Source organism: Amblyomma maculatum, chromosome 1 (assembly GCF_055883805.1).
Source record: "Amblyomma maculatum isolate TAMU_Amacu chromosome 1, ASM5588380v1, whole genome shotgun sequence".
Taxonomy (NCBI): domain Eukaryota; kingdom Metazoa; phylum Arthropoda; class Arachnida; order Ixodida; family Ixodidae; genus Amblyomma; species Amblyomma maculatum.
In genome coordinates this window covers 109244489-109265770 of record NC_139344.1, presented here as the reverse complement: position 1 = coordinate 109265770, position 21282 = coordinate 109244489, and the positions used below count along the sequence as shown (strand labels likewise).

General features: G+C 43.3%; 2 protein-coding genes across 2 annotated transcripts in view; both read left to right on the top strand.

Moving 5' to 3' along the window:
• The window catches only part of LOC146203478 (uncharacterized), a 67035-nt gene extending 66606 nt beyond the window's left edge, over positions 1-429 (top strand). Inside the window, exon 4 of the mRNA XM_084603033.1 lies at positions 415-429. Coding sequence (XP_084459159.1) covers positions 415-429 — 15 coding nt within the window. The remainder of the gene's footprint in view (positions 1-414) is intronic.
• A 177-nt stretch (positions 430-606) lies between these two features.
• The window catches only part of LOC146203477 (uncharacterized), a 37419-nt gene continuing 16743 nt past the window's right edge, over positions 607-21282 (top strand). The window contains exon 1 of the mRNA XM_084585679.1: positions 607-866. Coding sequence (XP_084441805.1) covers positions 607-866 — 260 coding nt within the window. The remainder of the gene's footprint in view (positions 867-21282) is intronic.

The window sequence follows — 21282 nt, the reverse complement described above, 5'->3', positions numbered from 1 at the left end:
GGACGCCAATGAAAGTTTCAAAGCGACGACAATGTTTGAGAGAACAGTTTCATTCATCTTACAAGGAGACCATTTCACAACTGCTTAAATACTTTTGTTTCACACGTATTACCGTTTCATATAAACAGAAACACAATTAATTACATTCGCTCCGGAGCCGCGATATATACCCCCTCATGTAAAAGCCCTACACAGGGGCATTTGAGGTATGAATAAATAAATATATCTGAGAGCCCTCAGTCACCAGAAGAGAAAATTGGACTATTTCTGATCTAGACATCCTTAACAGCGTAATTACAGCAGGGACGCAGCGACGAAAGACCTAGCATATAGCGCGAGCGTTGTTCTTTTGCTGTGTCTCCGCTGTACTCGCGCTGCTCAGTATATGCTATCCTCGCTCAACTCATTATGCAGGTAAATTATCGGTGAACGAAAGAGCAATCTTCCCAAAGATTTTCATGGCTATAATTAATTTTTTAAGAGGCAGACTCCACAAGCTGGTTTAATTAGAGCAATTAAAACTCCGAATCTCGAGGAATTTATATTGAGCTCTGGCGTTGCTCCGAATGAACATTGCCTTCTGCGCAGAGCGGCGCCTTCGCAGCTATGCCGCCTCCCCCTGGCCTGCCGCTGCGCGTGGTTCGGCCCGCGTATCCGGGATCCGTGGGGACCCAGGCTGGCGCTGCCTTGCCGCCGGCACCGCCGACGAACAATGCGGTCCAAGAGCCGGCGTACGCCCCGCCGCGGCCACCAATGAGTCTAGGAAGTGCCCACCTGCCGAGTCGTGTGAGCCGGCCCAAGCCCGAGGAGCCACGCTGCGACCGTTTCTCCGAAGACATCTGCCTTGATGACTTCGAGTACCCTACGTAAGTGCAAAAAGGATGTTCTGGACAAGCGTTGAAGTAGTAATCGCGTAACGGTACCTCTACATCTGGCAAAAATAAAACAGCTACACATTCGAAACACTGCGTGCGATTGCGCCAAATAACCGTTCCCACATTGGAGCATAGTGGGTTTTGGAAAGGGGCAAGCATCTCTACACCGCTTGACCCTATCTGAGAGTAGGGCATAGTGGTGTTGGGAAAGGGGACAAGCGCCTGTACCTCGCCAGACATCACAACCGTCGATCCCATCCCATGAACCCGATCATTACGGAGGGCAAACCGACTACGGTGGCCCATGGTCTTGGGAACAAAGTAATGCTTCGCGTGCCGGCACACATAACGTTTATTGCCGCCTAAATTATAGCGTCGGCTACGAACGTGTGATGAACAGCTCCTAATATGTCACAAAATCGAGGACCTTTGCCTGACCAGTACTGTTACGAAGGTGCGTTAACCCATGGCGAAATTAGGTAGACGCGCAGAGGCAGATTGACTCGAGTTTGCAGAGAACGTTTGCGCGAGGCTCCATCTGTCTGACAAACAGCGACGCCGAGCGCACTCGTCCACGTTCATTGACTTCCCGATGTACGAACGAAAAACGCTTATTTCTACAGCGAAGTTGAACACGCCGAATGCGATGACGTCTTTTTTCGACAGTTTGCATATTTAAATGAGGAGGAAGTCATATCGCGGGGAGGAGAAGCTCCCTGATGAAAAACAGAGCGTAAACGAATACAAAGGACAAGTGACGTAACACACCACCGCAGTCATTATTTCACTTGTACGTTGTCTTGGGTTGCGCTGTTTTTCACCATGAAAGAAATACTGACTAGTCCAAATTTCCAGTCTTGTCAAACAAAGAAGCTCAGCTAAGTAGGCGACGCCTCAATTGAGTCTCTACTCCATCAATAATCGATAATCAAAGGAGTCACTACGTTCTCTTAAGACTGTTGCTCCTGAGAAACATATTATAGAACGTAGAAAGAGCATTAACTAGTGGTCCCTTATCTTGGTCTCAATTGGTTTATATGGCCTTGGCGACATCTGTCAACCAAAAATTGCTGAGGTGTAGGTCCGCTCTCTTTGTGACAGCCTCTAAGTGCGCTGATAAAGGGTTTAGGACTGACTCTAAGCCCTGTTTTCCTTTTCTTTTTTTCTTTTTTTTTTTGTAATCCTGCGTCAGGTAATACGCTGTACTTTTGTACATGCAAAGCGGTCACTTTAATTCCTAATCGCAGGTAGCGTGCGAAGGTGGCATGTAAAATGGCTAAATTGGTTTGTATTCTATATGATAGAGGTGTTCATAGACGGCCGTGCAAAACTTTATCTGCGATGGATTGCATCTTACGTAATGAGCCGTATAATGTATAGCAATTATCCTTCCTACATGGTCGTGTGTTTATACTTTGTCATGTATAAATAGTGTGTGTTAAAAGGACACCGGTGCTCATTAATATCAAGTAGCTGAGCTTTTCAATGCAGATAAAAGAGTAAAAATTTGGCGGACCAAGAAATACCAACATACAACAAGAAACCCAATATACAGGGCATAAAAAATAATTTGCAGCTATGCACTGTTGTCTCACCCGCAAAGTAGACATAAAAGCAGCGGCCGCATAGGGTTAAGGGTCTTACTGAGGCACCGAAGCACTAATACGCAATATGGTAGACTGTGCCTGTAAATAATGATCAGTGGAAAGACAAGGTCTATCACCTGAAATATGAGTGCTGAGGTCATAAGCTAAACACACTGTTGTTTACCTAATAGTCCACTTATGCGATAAAAACCATTGAAGCAAATCAACTTCCACAATAACTTCCACAACAGGCTGTGGTCCTGTCGTTATTTTCTTGGAGAAAACTAGACACCGCTCCTTGGCATCGGGCAGGCGCCAGCTGGGACACGTCTCAGGTTGGTCCCTTTATTGCGGTACTTTCTTCTTTTCTTTTTTTTTATTGTCTCTGGGTGAACGTTATGTCATGTTTTTAACCACGCCGCAATAGCCCAGTTTAAATGGGTGCTTGATTGCTTAGCCTGAGGGCGTGGATTCAATCCCGACCTCAGCGGCCGGGTTTCGATGGGCACGAAATGCAACGCAGTCATTGCAGTAAAATGCCAGTGTGCGTTAAAAAAGCTCAGGAGGTTGAAATTACGGCCGCCCTTTACTACAGCATTGCTCATAGCCTATGTTGCTTTGGGACGAAGACCCCATACCCCCATGTGCTATATATCACACCTACACCATACCATACCATGACATGTCATACCGCACCATACCATATCATATCATATCACACAATACTATACTATACCACACAATACCATGACCTACTATACCATACCTTACCACATCATGCCATGACATACCATGCCATGCTATGTCATGTCATACAACGCAAAGCGATGCTATGTCATATCCATTGTCTTTAACGAAACCTTTTCGGTAGCCTGGCGAGCAACAAAAGTGCGAGCTCCAATAAGGGAAGTTAGGGTCATGTAAGCAACCAAGTTTCTCCAGTCCTTTATTCACGTACACGCTGCAACACTACCTTCTCAGCTAACAAACGTAGGAAAACAATCGGCGCTAGTTATGAGATACATACAAAGGTATCAATGTCTGTTCGCTCCCTTCGTATGCCTAGTGTTCTATGGTGAATAAAAGCCGCAAGAAAGTTATTTTTGCTTTCCGGGAAAATTTCGGGGACTTCCGCTCACTATTACAGGATTTTTTGGCGGTTAATCATACCTGCTTAAAACACAGACACTGCATGCATGCGAGGTGTATAATCAATAAAAAATAGCCTACCTTGACATTTAGCAGTCCATGCACCCAAAGATGGCTTTCATAAAAAAAAAAAGACATCTTTGTGCAAACCGTGCAGTTTCTGCATAATATGAAATTCTCGCACGTGCAACGTGAATTGGTACAAGCAGTTTCTCCGGTCTTGGTCTCATGCCTTTCCTGGCGCTCACTTATCGCAGTTTCGCTGAACGAAATGTAACATTGCACATACAACTGAGTCGATGTTATACACGTCAGCGTATAAATCTCATTCATTCAAAAAGGCAGCGCCTTTCCTGTGACCTGGAGTTCCGCCACACGTGTCGAAAAAAAATGCACACGTGATTTCTTATGAACATTGTGACTCAACCATTTATGCAGTGTTCACAGTGGCGTCACGCCATTTCGCTTCCCCATTGAGCATCCGTGTGCTTGTGAAGTTAGAGGCCAGTTTTCGACAGGAATTTGTACCAGCGACATGTATACCTCCAATGCATGCCGTTAATTGTACGCACAGGTGTCCACCAGCAAGTGAGATTCTGCGCTTTTCATTTCGCCCAAAACCAATCCAACTAAAGAAATTTAACACTTTGTCGAACTCTGTGCAAATTTTTATTGCCAAACCGCCAGGCAAAACATTGCAGTCTTTTCGCATGTGTTAATTGGTTTAAGCGGAGTTCGTTATTATCACCCGGACTATACCCACTGCAGAGCGAAGACCTTTCTCATATTCCTCCAATTAATCCGGTCCTGTGCTAACAGCACTCACTTCACCCTATGAACTTAGCTTCATCCGCATACCTAACTTTGTGTCACCCTCTGCCACGTTTTCTTCGCTTGAAATCGATTTTGTTACCTTTAGCGACCAGCGGTTGTCCTGTCTTCGCACTACATATGTCCTTCCGCTGTACATTTCCTCTTCTTGAGTTCGACTAGAATGTAATTAATTGGAGTTATCTCTCCGACCGACTCTGCAACTTTCTATCTCTTAACTTCACACCTACCGTTTTCCGTTCCATAGCTCTCTCTTTAGTCGGCATGTGTCAGCCCCATATAAGGTGAGTACTTGTAAGTTGCAACTGTTGTACTCACCTATGGTACTGATACGTGGAGGCTAACGAAAAAGATTCTACTTAAGTTGAGTGGAGATATCCCCCGGCTAATTTTAAGTTATAGCTTACGCAGCCCCTCTAGCCGAAATGGACCTGATATCGCGCCAGTAGTCGTCAAACGTGTTAGAAAAACACGCCCGCTACTTCGTCAACTCTTCGGTGGTGTCAGAGGGTCTGTATAAATAAACTGGCCTTCGCTGAGAGTGAGCTCAACGCCCTAGGTTCAGATTGTCAACTTCAGCACTTTACGAGCAACTGCCTGCAATTGGTAAAATAACTGATACTGACTCTTATGCACGCCCCAACTTCAAAGTAGTGTTAGCATCAATGAGCTTGGAGAGCGGCGACAACGCCCATATGAGACTCTGCGTTTTAGACTTTGGTGAACTGAAGACGGTTTCTTAGGTAGGTTTTGAAAAGTTTCAGTGCAATACCATTTTTTAACTCCTAGTGACTTATTTTCGTTAGTAAGATATTATGGACAGATTATAGTAAGATAGACTTACATAACTGAAACTAAGCCTTGCTCAAAAATCGCCATTACTAACAACTTAACCTGCGCCAGAGAAAGAGAAGCACCGTCCTCTGGCGAAACACGCTGTGGTCCCACCAACCACCTGCCATGAATTTCGAAGTGACGGAGGCCTGCTATGAGTAAGTAGATGCCAGAATCACACACACTCGCAATCGATATCTCTGAAAATAGAGGTCCCTTTCTTTGGCATCCATGTTTCCCTACTTTGAGCGGTTACACCGCCACAAGCTATCGTCCTATTGTAGCCTTGTTGCAGGGCCTGTAGTGCTCCTTCAAACTGAGGCCCCGATCCGTTTCTATGGACTGGTATCTGAGAAACGCAACCACGCATATTGCGTTCGCGTATAAAACACGAACGCGATAAATGAAAGCATGAAAACGAATATAACGTCAAGAGCTGGTGAATATTGCCTCATGCGAAGTAAGTGTACGCCCACTTTTTAGGGAGAATACTCCCTTGCCTTTGTTTATGAGCCCAAAAGTTTATTGGGAGCATAAGAAAACGCATGAATAAAAACCTGAAGCATGATCACAGCAGCTTGAAACGGAGCAGCTGTGGTTGAGAGGTTCCGAGCCTGCTCCTTCCCGGACAAAAACGAAAAACTTATTCCGACAAGCTCGGCTGGTTTGGTAGGGCGTTCCATTGGCTGTTACCATAATGTGCTAAGAGCATAAAAATGTAATTCACGCTAAAGCGCTCACGTGTTGCTCTTGTCTGACCGCACTGGCAGCAATGCTTGGTGCGTTGTTATTTACGACGTACGGAAGAATTCTTTCAATTCTGCAGTGCATTTCCAAAGGCAACTTCGTTCCGCCTTTAAAATCACCCTTCGGAGCTTTCGAAACAAGATACAAAGAAACAAAAGGAAACAAGAAACAAAAATGGATGTGTAGCTGGCCCCAGGGTACAGGCCGAAGAATAGAATGACCACTAAGAAGCCTGACTAAGAAATAGCACACGAAACGAGTACTCACTAATCAAAGATTCCCTTCAAATGTTCAGAACCAACCTTACTTAGCAAATTGGCAGCAAAAGTCTGTCATGTGAATAGGCAGTCGATATGATGCCTCTAATTTAACATCAGGTCCAGCATCAGCTTTGCTCAGCTGATACAAGGTCTTCATGGGTGGGGCCACCCTCCGGCCCTTCCGTAGAGTTAGAGCAGCGGGGATGAAATAAGGGAAGGGGGGGGGGGGGGGGGGGGGGGGGATAGGTGGGTCGTTCCCGCTCCCCTGAAATGCTTAAATTCCGACCCTGTTCACTCAAAACCTTTTACCAAGACTGTACGCATTGCACTTAGGTGTCACCTCATAAGAAAAGCCTCACAACTTCGCGACTAAACCAATGAGCTTGCGCTCAATACCAAACCGTTGTCGCCAGTCTGCTACCCCATCGCGAAGGTAGAAAAGTTCTGTTGATCGTAGAACAAGATGAAATGTTAAAGAGCTAATGTAAGCAAACAGACAAGAAACCACACTAATAATGAAAAAAAAAAATAACAACAAAAACCTTCCAGACATCTTTAGTCTATAGGTAAACTGTCAAATATTTTTGAACTGTTTCTTTTTTCGCATATAGGCGTCCTGTCCTGTACACTGCTCAGAAAACTGTAGCCACCCAAATTTCGTTTAATAAGATTAGGATAATATTTTTAAACATTGTACTAATCTAATTGTCTTCCTGCAATCAATTTGTAATCTGTCTAAAAACAGACTCTCTTTCATTAATGCGGTCATGAATGTGCACATCATTCTTCTAAGTTTGCCAGGCCCTTCTGCGAAAACTTCTTTTCTGTTTCCAATCTTTTCTTTTTTGCGAATATAATGAAGCTCCAAACAGGAGACACAAGAATTTCTATATATAAAGAAAAGGACCGTAATACTTGCCACAAGTTTATGGACAACACGTTATAACGGCAGAAAAAGGTAACCTCGCAATTTTCTGACCTAAGTTCAGAAAAAAGACCGTTATCGATTTCTTGAAGCAAGGATAAATGCGAACAGTGTATGCGTCTCGAGGACACTGCATATTGAGGGCCTATGAATAATAGCAGCTAGACAGAGCGCACAACGCACGTTTTCAGAGGAACAGCCAGTGAAACTAACACTGGAACTTCAAAGAATCGCTTTTGAAGTCCTAGTGTGACGGATCCAAAAAGAAAGTGAGGAACACCGACAGACTATGTAGTCTTTTTCTCTTCTTTTACAGAGCGCAACTAGAAATCGCTTTCATACATGTTCGTAAATTAAATCCACAATGTAATCGCGTTCTTTCCCTGGAAAAGTACCAGGGCTGCAATGACTATGACAGAGCGCACAGTGCACGTTTTCAGAGGAACAGCCAGTGTCTCTAACACTGGAATTTCAAAGAATCGCTTTTGAAGTCCTAGTGTGATGGATCCAAAAAAGAAGGTGAGGAAAACCGACAGACTATGCAGTCTTTTTCTCTTTTTTTACAGAGCGCAACTAGAAATCGCTTTCATACATGTTCGTAAATTAAATCCACGATGTAATCGCGTTCTTTCCCTGGAAAAGTACCAGGGCTGCAATGAATATGACAGTTTGAAATACAGGCCCCGTGCTTACTACGACAGCAGCCTACAGGGCTCACTTTTAGAAAAGAAAATGAGGGATAAAGAGAGATATATTTAAGTTACTTTCTTGCGCTCTTCCTTATTGTCAGTGAACTGACGTCAACGAACATTTAGATGCTCTTAGTAAAACTGGTCGCATGTCCGCGTCCTTTAAGCATCAGCTTGAGTAACCTGTCGCTACGTATGCCAGAAAGACGTAAGCCATATAAAAAGGATAGAGGCGAAAATCGCAGATCCAGAACTGTTCGACGAAACGGGCATGCATCGCAGCCAGTTTCGTCGGAATTCAGAATGCTTAATGGGAATTTTTATGGAAGCTTCTCTTTAATAACAATTTTATTTTTATTGAAACAACACGAAAAGTGGAGCAGATTAGTTTAGTAGATTAGTAGGTTAGATTAGAACCATCATACATCGGCACTCATATGACGCACGGAAAACATTTATTTATTCATCATAATAAGATTTTTGTTTGTGATTGGTGCAGTAAAAATGTGAGTGGCCAGTATTTCATTTCTTGGCACAGTTTTACATTTCTACAAGACTTAAGCATCTTGGATTTAAATCTAAAGGCACCCGAGAATCAGCTCTGCCTAGTAGCATAGGCAGCATAGTTCACACAAAAACCAGGTGTTCACAGAAAGCCTCCTATGAGGCTATTTTTGGCAGAGCTTTTCTACTAGCAGGCATGGGAAGCTCGTTGGAGTACGATTTCTCTCTTCTGCATACGGGCTTGCAGCTTATTTTTAAAGCGAACAACGCCTTTAAGAAGCTTCCTCAAAAAACAAAAAAAAAAAAAAACAAAAAAAAACAAAAAAAAAAACATTCGCAATTTAAACTGCTGCTAACATGCACATTGCATTCAGAGTATGCTGTAAAAAAAAAAAAAAAAAGAAGGAAACTTAACTTCAAAAAATTAAAGTTTTCGTACCTTCGGAACTTACCGTGCGCCCACATTCAGAAATTTTGTACAAGCGCTTTTGTTTTTTTCATGACAAGTTGTTCATGGATGCAATTTCATTCGTATATCGCGAGATCGCACCATGTAGCATTCAATATACAGACCGAGCCTCTGCCGGGATGTTTGTACTTTTTTATTTTTTGCCAAAAATAGACTCCATTGGTATTCTGTGACAGTTTTAACTGTTTTGTGGTAGCGCCGGACAAAGGTTATGAGAAAGCTTCTTCTACAGATCAGAAGATCAGGCAATTCTTCAGGAATAGATTCATATTAGTAACTTTCAATATTCAATAGTTGCCTCACAGTTACTGTCAAAAAAGCACAGAATTAGTTCTCTATGGCAGTCTCAGTTACCTCAGTCTCAGCGCAACAGAAATTTTAAAGCGAAAGTTTTTGTACGAATGAGATGGTTAGGCCATTCGCATCAGTATGCTCATAACAATACCTTACTATATTTCCCAGTTATCTCACAATGTAGTTTTTGTAGCAGTTTTAGCTATCGGTGCGGGTGAAGGAGAAACATTGAAAGAATGTATTTGCTGCATACCCATCGGAAAGTTAGACAATTCTAATCAGTATGTCCATAAAAGTGCTTTGCAATATTCTATAGTTGCCTGACATTTATTGCCAAAACTCACCCCATTAGTTTTCTATGGTAGTCTTAAACACTCAATGCGAGCGTAGCGCAAGCTTGAAAACGAGAGTTTCGGTTCGAATTATAAGGTTAGATAATCGCTGTTAGCATGCTCATAACAGTGTCTGAAAGTATTCGACAGGTGCTTCTGAATCGCTGCCGAGAACGCCCCACTGACTTTTTACGTCAGTCTTGACGGCCTAGTATGAGCGCTGGACATAGTTTAAAAGAACGGATTTGCTACGCATTGGAAGATTAGACCGTATCCCAAAATATGTTCACAATATTACTTTACAACATTCTATAGTTTTCACACAGCTAAAAGCGATATTAAAGAAAGCTGGACTTGTTCCACTGAGGGAGACCAAACAGCCTATCTATATATCCAATACAGCGGAGATGGTTCAGTACTTCACAGTAGACGAAGAACAGGATTTAATATCTATACACGACAGGACGCTGGAAAAAAGCACAACAAAGACAAGAACTTGAAACGGAGATGGAAAGGAGAAGTGTAGAGCGGTAATGGGTGAAAAAGGCAAGCAGCATTGTGCCATGTTTCTTTTTTCTTATTCAGCGCGTGTGAAAAAGGATCAGAAAAGAAAAACACTGCGAAAGGTGCCATTTTTTGAAATACTGCAATATTCTTCATGATAACATTTTTTTTTTTTTGGTTACAGATAACACTATCAATGGAAGAGACTGGTGTGCCAGAAGCAGAAGGCGTTATTCGCGATAGGACTACCACGTTCACAAATGTCTGCATTTCTTTCATCATTGGCTGCTGTATTTGTTTTATTTATTTGTTTAATAATTTTTCACCACCATCGTGGTTCAATGGCTAACACCATACCCATGAGAGACGCAGTGATAACAAATGAGTGCGGGTTTATTTCGACCTTGATGACTACTTTATTAAGCACTGAAGCATGTCTTTTCGAGCAGTTTTTGACAGCTTTTACATTTCAACCACGCCGAAATGGGGTTGCATAGTTGAGCTCGAACCTATAGCCTCGTGCTTATCGGACGAACGCGGTAATGACATGATTCATTCCATAAAGAAACCCAGCTGGTACGGTCTCCATTGCTACTGTATCTCGTGCATGTAGGGGCGCAGTCGAACAGGACACGACTTTCTTCGACTGTTCTCGATTCAGCTCTGAGTCAGCCGAAGCCGAACTTCACAGTGGAATGCGCGATGATTTCATGAAGGAACTGACCCTGCTTAAAGTGTCACTTTCTTTCATATTCACATTAAGGAAAAGAAGATACAGAAGGAACGACACTGCTTAATGTGTCACTTCCTTTCAATTAAGGAGAAGAAAATAACATTTCAGTACCAGGCTTCCAAGTGTGCAAGTACAACAACATGATTTTCGGGGGGACTTATCCTTGCTCGCATTACTGTACTTCTGACTGGCATTGGGCTGAGTGGGACCGCGCGGCTCCTGTCTGGAGCACAGAGGCACAGATGTTATATCGTGCCCTTCAGTCTTCTTACAACACCGTAAACGAGAAGAAGAAAATGGGAGACTTGTGAACAGTGTCAGTTCAGCGGCATGACTATGCTGTCGCTTCTTTCGAGTATGTAGGGCCACAGTTCCATAGGCAAGATATGATATTGCTCAGTTTCTTCAAAAGTGATGGACTGGTACTCCTGTAGTTTCATTGAAAAAGATAGCCCGTGGGCAGAGCACAGTTTGATCGTTTTTAAGCCACGTCATTGTCAAGACTCCCACAGCGAACGTTTATTGTGGATGAGGATCCCTCGAAGCGTCGCTCAAAAGCAGATGCAGCTGACGTCTTCTCTAGCACTTTCGACTTGCTGGCACTTGCTCATGTCGCTTCGGTGTAAGCAATGGAAGTAAGGGCAAAGGAAGCGTCAAAGTTGCGCATAAGACACTCCATCACTTACAGCAGCTTTTTGTGAGCAGTTTTGTCAGCAGGTATGTATTCAAAGAAAACTAAACTTGCGTAAAGAAATGGGTAAAAAAATCCTAGATGCTGCTTTGGATGCTCTTTCTACCTTTTGCATGTGAAATAAAATTGAATGGAAGCGGGGGATACAACGTACTGCCATCGGAGAAGCTTCCCGTCACTTCCCCACATTTGAGCGACATTATTTCTGACGTAAGCTTAGAACTCTCCTTTCCTTGCTAGCATAAGAACAGCTTGGCTGCGTCAACGGCGGAATGACACTATACCGTAAGACTGAATGACAGGAAACTCATCAGCTGAGTGACACTTGAAGCATAAAACTACCACATTCGCCTCTACGGTCTACAGACTGTGACAGCAGTTGCGAAAGAAAACAATGCTATCTCGATAATCGTGACAGCCGCAGAGGAAGCGCCAAAAAGTGAATAAAGAAATTCATGGCATGCCTGAAAAATAAATCCGAATATGTTGGAAGGCTTCGCTGAAAGAGAACTGCAACAAGTGGCGGTTATAGGGTGTCTATATATACCATTGGCACCAAAAGTTTACGGTACGCACGGGTGCGGAAAAAACATTATTTCGCGGCAGTCGCTTTATCGAACTACCTGAAATGTCGGAAGGTATGAAAGAAAGTGTATGTTACATACTTTCGTAGCAATAAATGGCTATTGGTAGCTAGATGGGGCACCAATGTTATTTTTTTTTCGGGAACTTATGTTGCAAACTAAGCTGCCGGTAGTGCGACCTGCCATATGCAATTACGTTTAATGCTGGTGCGTTCTATTTAGGATATTTTCGTTGCATGTTCCATGTATTCTAGGCGCATAAGCTTTTTAGGCGCAGGCACTATCACTATACACACTATACACAATATCACATATAAAATGAGGTTTGGGCAGCTGTCGTGTTCGGACCAAGGACGCTTCTTTTACGTGTCACTCCCCTCCCCTGCCCTACTCTTTTCTTTTCTTTCCCTGAACTGATTTTACACGCATTTCAAGCCCTACCATGGTTCCGGGCATTCCTTCTGATACGTCGAACTGTTAAAATTCTGCTACTGCAACAAAAAAGAAAAAGAACGCGCATTTTTGGTGTTATTTTTACCTTCATACGTACCGTTTTAAGGCTATTGACTTGTCAGGTAAGGAGGCTCTTTGGAGATCAGTTTAGTTCAGTCGTTCAGTCGTGTCCGACTCTTCGTGACCCTATGGACCATGTCACGCCACGCTTTCCGGTCTCTCACTATCTTCCTAACATCACATAACTTCATCTGCATTGCCTCGAGGATGCCATCTAACCATTGCGTTCGCTGCCTACCCCTTCTCCGGCGACCCTAAACCTTTCCCAACATCAAATCTTTCTCCAGCGATTCCTCTCTTCTCATCAGATGACCAAAGTAGCTGAGCTTTAACTTTAGAATTTGACCCTCCAATGAGAAGTCAGGGTTTATGGTCGACAATATCGACTGATTTGATCTTCTGGCAGTCCAAGGAACTCTCAAGAGTCTTCGCCAGCATCACAATTCAAACGCGTCAATTCTTCGGCGGTCAGCCTTTTTCACAGTCCAACTCTCGCAACTCTCGCATTTGGAGATACTCACTGTCAATATATGCTTTCTAATTACCCATTCATGAACAAGTCGTTGCGCGCAAGAATAAGTTAAATAAATGTCTTTAAAAACAATAACATACGAGTTTTCGGCAAACAGATCGGCGCATGCGTTTATCTTATATATTTGAATTTCATGCTGATATTGCCAGCACTGGGTTACTGCTTATTATTCTCTTTACTTTTATTTCTAAAAGAATTTGTTACAGGATACTCAAAGATGACGAAGCAGAACAGTTGTACATACACGAGTTCCTTCGGCCATGAACATAATAATCGAAATGAAGCCGGTCTAGAGCTCCCGCTCCTCAGCGTCCCACAAGAATGCAGGCTACCACAGTGTGAAATTCTGTACGCCGAGCATCTCAGAGAAGATGATATCTCAATGAAGAGCGCATTTATTAATACTGCTTACTAGGAATAGCCGGTGGCCTATTTTCCAGAAGCTTTATTTATACTCGAGCCGCTTTAAGCTTCGTTCTTCGAAGTCGCGCAGTAGAATTCCAAAGGCTGCACTGCAGCGCTCTAACACGGAATAGTCGTGTGAGTCATCATACAATGTTGTGTAGAAGCTTAATAAGTTGATAACACATCGCGGTCCTTTGAAGTCATACCCTGCAAGAACCATGCATTCTTACGATTGGTAAAGGTTCGCTAGTTATTAGTTTTTGATTACGAGTTCATCATCATCATCATCATCATCATCAGCCTGATTATACCCACTGCAGGGCGAAGGCCTCTCCCATATTTCTCCACTTAACCAGGTTCTGTGCTAGCTGCATCCACTTGACACCTGCGAACTTCTTAATCTCATCCGCCCACCTAACTTTCTGCCGCCCCCTGCTACGCTTTCCTTCCCTTGGAATCCAGTTTGTTACCCTCAGCGACCATCGGTGGTCCTCTCTTCGCACTACATGTCCTGCCCATGTCCATTTCTTCTTCTTAATTTCCACTAGAATGTCGGTAACTTGAGTTATTTCTCTGACCCACTCTGCACGCTTTCTATCTCTTAATGTTACCCCTACCATTTTTCGTTCCATAGCCCTCTGGGTTGTCCTCAACTTAAGTAGAACTCTCTTGGTTAGCCTCCACGTTTCAGCCCCATAGGTGAGTACAGGCAAGATGCAACTGTTGTATACTTTCCTCTTGAGCGATACCGGTAAGTTGCTAGTCATAATCTGCGAGTGCTTGACAAATGCGCTCCATCCCAATCTTATTCTTCTTGTTATTTCCTTTTCATGGTCCGGATCTGCGGTTACTACCTGTACTAAGTAGACATATTCGCCTACTACTTCCAGTATTTCGCTACCTAATGCAAACTGCTGTTCCTTCCCGAGGCTGTTGAACATTACCTTAGTACACAGCGAGCTTAATAGCAGCAGCAGTGTTAATATGGCAGACTTAAGTCAGTGTCGGCGTCTAGAAAAATACCAAGTCGTATCTAGCCCAAGTTTATACCGGTTACTAGCCGAGGAAACGGCGGTACGCAGAAAATGTACTTAAAGTTAACAACGCTAAAAAAAAAACACACAAAACTAGACTGGCCTAGAACGAACTTCGCGTACACTAGTACCAATGGTGCTGTCTTAGCAACCGGCTGCGAAATCCGCGCTGAGTCTCAGAACGCGAAGAAATGTTTCTCTTCGATGATTCGATGATTCTATCTCCCGCCGTCTGGCGCTCCGCTGCCTCCCTCCTCCTTCTGGGAAGAGCGTAAATAACGTCGGACGGAGAACGCACTGTTCGTTTTGACAGCAACCTCGGTAGCCGAAGAATTATCAGTCCATGGCGGGGCTGACTTGCCCCCAAAAAGAGGGACATTTACAAATGGATTCGACCACAAATTTCAGCAAGTGAGCAAAAGACGAGAAGACGTGCAACAATCCCTAGGTTCTCTCTTTTTCTTTTTTTTTTTTTTTTTTTTTTTTTTTTATGAACAGCGAGAATGTCATCTGGGAAACCGGAAACCGCGAGTAAAACACGAAAAGTAAACCTTCTTCGGGAAATCGAAGATTGATCATTCGGCCGGAGTAAGACGTAAAAACACATGCAGCTACGGAATCTGGGGAACGATAAATCTGGCGAGCTAGAGGGTAAGGGCGTGTGGGTGGAAGGAAAAAAACGCCGTTATTGTGGCATTACAATCCAATCGCGAATGCCAGATTTAAGGCATTTCAGCAGCTGGCACGCGAAAATGAAATCGATATGCACGATGTACATTGAAGCGCTGGCAGGAAATAAAATTTAGACATAAAAGTTTCCTGTTTTGCAGTTTTTGTTTGTGCGCTGCGCCCGCGAGCTATATTTTAATAACAATCTAATTATTCCGAACGAATCAAGGAGGATGCGGACAGGAGAAGAAGACAAGGGTCGGAGGTTAACCGAGAGAACAAGCCGGTTTACCACTCTGTACTAAAGAAAAGGGATGAGAAAATATAAACGGGAAAGGAAGGAGTGAAGGAAGTAAGAAAGTAAAGCGTATGGCAGAGTCCTAGATTGCACACCCGGCACACTAAGAAACGAAACAATTCCTGCGGGCCTCCACCGCCACTGATCATGTTCAAGAATTAACCGTCATCTCAGTCAGCAGGAGTGGATCGATTCTTCCAGCGTACGGCCATGAGAATACTTTCAGACACAGTCGGTGGGAAATTCACAAAGAACACGACCTACGGTCTCGCTTCACATGGAAATATTGCATACAGGATTATCAGCCATGCATTTAACCAAAGAGTAGTGCGCATGAAACCCGAGGTCACAAGCGACTGGAATGAATCAAAGAATACGATTAAAGCAACCTGTTCTTGCAACAGTCCAGAGGTTAATATTCTAAAGCATATGAGTAAGACTAATTTTCGTCTTTTAGCGTTTGAACTTAACCGTGTAACTGTAGGAACTTCGTATAAATATGAAGAGAGGGCACTATTAAAGTGAAAAAGACAACAGAATGATGAAAACTAGAAAAAAGGAATTTATAGGTTGTCCTGCATATCTGGCGGAAATTGTGCGCTTGTCACCCATGTACAGACGGAAAAATAAATTTAAAAGACACCGACTCTCACAAATTGGAAGTCGTGAGATTCCTAATGTCTCATCCGGGTCGTGTATTTAAACGCGTATTTCCTCTCAATCACGCCCAAACATTTTACTTCATTCTGCTGGTCGCCATTTTATACTATCGGCAAAAAAAAAAAAAGTTTCGCTCAGGAGATTTAACGATATTTCATAAAAGAGGCTTCCCTAGAACGGGATAAATCATGCGTGCACAATATATATATATATATATATATATATATATATATATATATATATATATATATATATATATATATATATATATATATATATATATATATATATATCCCAGCAAAGCATTGAGAACTGCATTGGAGTCCATGTTTCATCAATGCCTGTCTAAGCGACCTTATTATTGTACAGTAAGCCCATGCAAGGTACCTAGTTCCTTTTGAAAGGGCGCCCCATAAAGAATACTGCAGCCTGAGATTCCAGTAGTTATACCAATTAAAAACAGCAATCCTGAAAAAGAAAATGACGAGAAGACTTTGAAAGGGTGGCATAATTGGTAAGGAAATAACGACAAAAAAGAACAACAAAATAAATAAATTTTGAAAAGCCAGGAAGCAGCCAATATATTCATGAAATAGGCGCGCTCATATTTTGAACATTTTCAGGTATAAGTCTCTCCTATCAAATAAAGAACATCCCCGACCCCATCAAAAGAGCAGAATCTCGCCTGTCCATCTGCAAGACGAATCCGGGAAGTGTTCAGCCACAGTGCTGTATCCTTATTCCTGATTTTAGAGAAAACGTCTTTGGAAAAGGAGGATAGCGTACTAATTTAAAAAAAAAACAACTGTGGTGAGTAGGTTTCGAGAACTAGCTCATTTTCAAGAAAAAGAAAGCCAGAAATAATGGCTATTGAAGTTGCATATTCTTAGATGAGGTTCAGGTCTAACAGCGATATTTTAAATGAAGTGAGGATGATCCAGCTGGAGACGTAAATATGATTGAACAGGGTTGACCGCTCCTGACGCGTGGCAAAGGTACCTCCTGTCACAATGCAGGTAGGAGGCAACATAGCTGGCGTTTTGTGTATTAGCCTTCAAAGCACCCTCAAGATGAGCGTCAGCTCGCCCACGGCCGTCCACATGTTCAGCACTCCCAACATTCAACAATCCTTTCATACGCTCACCGAGCCGAATAGTGGGGCCAATGCGCTAAAGGCAGTATGACTAGCAGTGAAAGGGAGCCCGGCTGGCAAGGTTTCCACCACGAGTGCCCGATTTATTTTGATTCCTCCGCATGAATTTAAGTAAGCATGCCATAGCACGAATTCAGCATGACAGCAATGCCTGGTGCAGAATACGTACACCGGAACGAACGCTACCAAAGTGCTCTTTGATAATTTGAGAAAGGCTTCTTCAAATCTTTCGAAGGCTAATGTTCTCAGCTTCGTCCATTCAGGTCGATGTTTGCTATAGAACGTTCCACTGAAGTATCTAGCTAACGAGCTTCGTTATTCCAAGTTGTGCTGTATTTTCCGTAACATTGAAGCTTATTTTAATTCCTCTTCCGCTTTCACACTGCCACACCGCGGACGAAGGTGTTAGTGATAGTTTTTTCTGTTTTCGAAGATTGTAGACAGCGTGCTCGGAGCTGCATCAAAATCCTTCGGTGAAACTTCGCACGCGCTGTGACTGCATAGACCATGGCCTCGCTCTGGCTCTGAAATTATTTTATGATATCGTTGTCCACCGATGTCTCTAACGCGACCTTGTAAAGCCGGCGACTCGTGGATACCGCTAGGAAAACGAAACGCACCACTAAGCGGTCAAACCACGCGATTGTACGCCTTCAAAATAAACATCGCACAACATCTTAGAAGCAAAGCGCGCTTTACGCACTTCGCGCTCGAAAAGAAGGTTGGAGAATGGGCGACTATAATGAAGTCTTTCGCAGCAAGATCGTCCGGAGAGAAGATCCTTGCGGACTTCCCTTTAGGCGGCAAAAGTTTGCGTCTCTTTTGCGAGGAGCTGATATACGCTTATGGACACTGACTTCACTTTTCCGCATCTAATGCGTGCGGAGCCGTCACACATAGTTTTATATTGATGTATACTCAGCCAAAATGGCCATTCATTTTAATTAGGTTCTTAATACATCCTGTAGAAAAAAGTTTTGACTTAGCAAAAGGGACATATGGAATGCATGGTTTGCAATGAAAGCTTCATTTATAACAGCTGGGATAACCATTATTTCGCTATATCGTTTTATTACGATGCAGTTGTTTCTGCTTGCATTGACAAAAATTGAGGCACTTACGCCAAAGTAAACCAAGTCTTACAGGTTACTCAACTCAGTAACAGAAAGGCATACTTCTTCTATGACAGTGCGACTGGCTCATTTCTCTCAGTCACAAGAGTTCTATAAAAAAACTATAATGCGCTCAGACGTTGCCCTAGGTAATCTTTCATCTGGAAACGCTTGTCACTGATTGTTTAATAACATCCGATACCTACTTCTTAGGCATGACAAAGTACGTTCTTTCTTCTATGATAATGTTGCATTAATAGAAGCACGATTGTATGCAAATGTGAATGACAGCGATATGTTTGCCGACAGAAATATGTGCACTACCTGTAGGTGCGTGATCGTTTCGTTAAAATACTCGGAAGTGTCCTTCTTGCCTTCAAAAATTTTCGATGATTTAGAAATGCGGAGTGAGTGCGCTACCACGTCGCATTTTATTTCGTTCCCGGCACAAGGCTGAGATTTCAAGGTTTGTCTTCAGGCAAATTTGGGCGAATTCGAGGACTGGAGACCTTACTTGTAGCACACTGTAAAAATCAGTAACTGTTTAATGTATCTCGAGAGGAAAGTGCGATCGGGGGGGGGGGGGGTGAAAACGTTTACTGCCACAAAATGTAGAGGGGGGCAAACCCCACTCCCTTATATGGCAGGAGGCAGCCCTTAGAGGGCCGCCCTTACAGAGCGAAGGACAGCCCTTGGAGAGCGATTCGATTCAGGGCGTTGGTGATGATGACCCAGCGCTGCTTTGTAGCAGGCGTATTTGGATCCATCGATAAGGAATGAAAGTTCATGAAACTGTTGACATGCATTTCACAACAGCGAGAGAGAGTAGCAGTTAAACATGCGGGATGACGATTAGCTGCGGCGATAGCATAGTGCTCTCGTGCAGTGGCCGACGAAGGAGGAAGAAAAAAAAAAAAATGGCTGTTTAGGGCACGTCGGCTCCTCCCATCACCACCCCCACCCCATTGCGCTGAAACTTTCTTGCGTCTCTATGACGTCAGCGGCCCGTTTCGTCGCGGTGCTCTTGAGTACATAAATCTCTGTGAATGTTGCTTTTGCTACACTTAACTTTCTAGAACCTGCCATCATTCATGCGTTCGTATTCATGCTCCTTAGAGTGGCGTGGAACAGCTTGTTGCGTAACCATAGCGTACTACAATAATGGCAATGCACCGGTGACGATGAGAGGGTGAACACGAGATACAGAGGTCGGCAGTACATTTTTTTTCTACATGTCGCCAAGAAAAGCGTCGGGAGTTAAAGTACAGGGACTCAAGAGACTTCTGATGCGCGTACAAGAAGAGAGTGAGAAGTTTGGGCTTAAACTGAACATTAAAAAGACAAAGATCATGGCGTCTTGTCCTATCAAGTCCTGGAGCATCAAGGGACAAGAAGTGGAAGCTGTGACAGATTTTTCTCTTCTTGGGCTCCAAAATTACCTCGGAAGGAGACTGCACCTATGAAATTAGGAGACGCCTGCTTCTGGGAAAGAGAGCAATGGTTAGCCTTGAGCGCCTAGTAAAGAGCAGAGACATTAGTCTGCCAACCAAGATCCGTATAATTCGTGCTGTGGTCTTTCCAGTTGTGATGTATGGATGCGAGAGTTGGACTGTGAAAAAGGCTGACCGCCGAAGAATTGACGCGTTTCAATTGTGGTGCTGGCGAAGACTCTTGAGAGTTCCTTGGACTGCCAGAAGATCAAATCAGTCGATATTGTCGATCATAAACCCTGACCGCTCATTGGAGGGTCAAATTCTAAAGTTAAAGCTCAGCTACTTTGGTCATCTGACGAGAAGAGAGGAGTCGCTGGAGAAAGATTTGATGTTGGGAAAGGTTGAGGGTCGCCGGAGAAGGGGTAGGCAGCGAACGCGATGGCTAGATGGCATCCTAGAGGCACTGCAGATGAAGTTATGTGATGTTAGGAAGATAGTGAGAGACCGGAAAGCGTGGCGTGACATGGTCCATAGGGTCACGAAGAGTCGGACATGACTGAACGACTGAACTGAACTGAGAAGAGCACATGAAATAATTGACCTAGCAAAAGAGGAGGGAAGCCGAGACATCTTGCGAGGCGAATACATGGACACGTAAGGTTTAGAGATACTTCCACCCCGATTTGTCGATTTGTCAAACAGACAACGGTCACACTAAGACGTACGTATACATGTTGAGAGCGCCACTAATTTGGTATTGGCGAAGGCATGCAGTGTTTTTTTAGTCTGTTTCAGGTGGTTATTTTAAACCCTGTGAGAGATACGTCGGTGTGGTCTGTGGAGGTGGACTGTACAACAAGGCGGACATTTGTGCGTGATAAAGCTCAGTAATTAAGTAACTGAATATGCAACTAAAATTAAGCAATGGACTTCTTTATTTTTATTTTAGGGATCAACAGCCAAACTGAGTCCAGATTTTAAATTTTCATTACCGCAATGCAGCTCGAAATATTCAATGTCAAAAATACACCCTTTTAGCTCGTAAAGCTGGCTTCCAGCAATGTACATTTTTAAAATGGCGTCGCTTTGTCTGTTTTGTGCCGTGGAACAGTGAACGTTATTTCTGCGACAACACCACGCCCAACGACGCAGTTTTAGGAAGGTGGTTTGCGGGAAACCAGCTTTACGAGCTAAAAATGAGTATATTTCACATTAAATTTCTGGGGCTGCATTGCCAATAAACTAAATTTAAAAATTGAACTCAGTATCACTTTTCACAGCTTTCATTTTCTTATTATAATGTTGGCCCCCAAAATAAAAAATTAAAAGTTTATTTGCTAGCTTTTAATTAATTGCTGAATTACTGAGGTCAATAACGTACATAAAGTCACCTTACCTTACAAACCACCTGCACAGACCGCACCGACGTAATATCTCTCGCAGGTTTTAAGAAACTCCGTAAACAT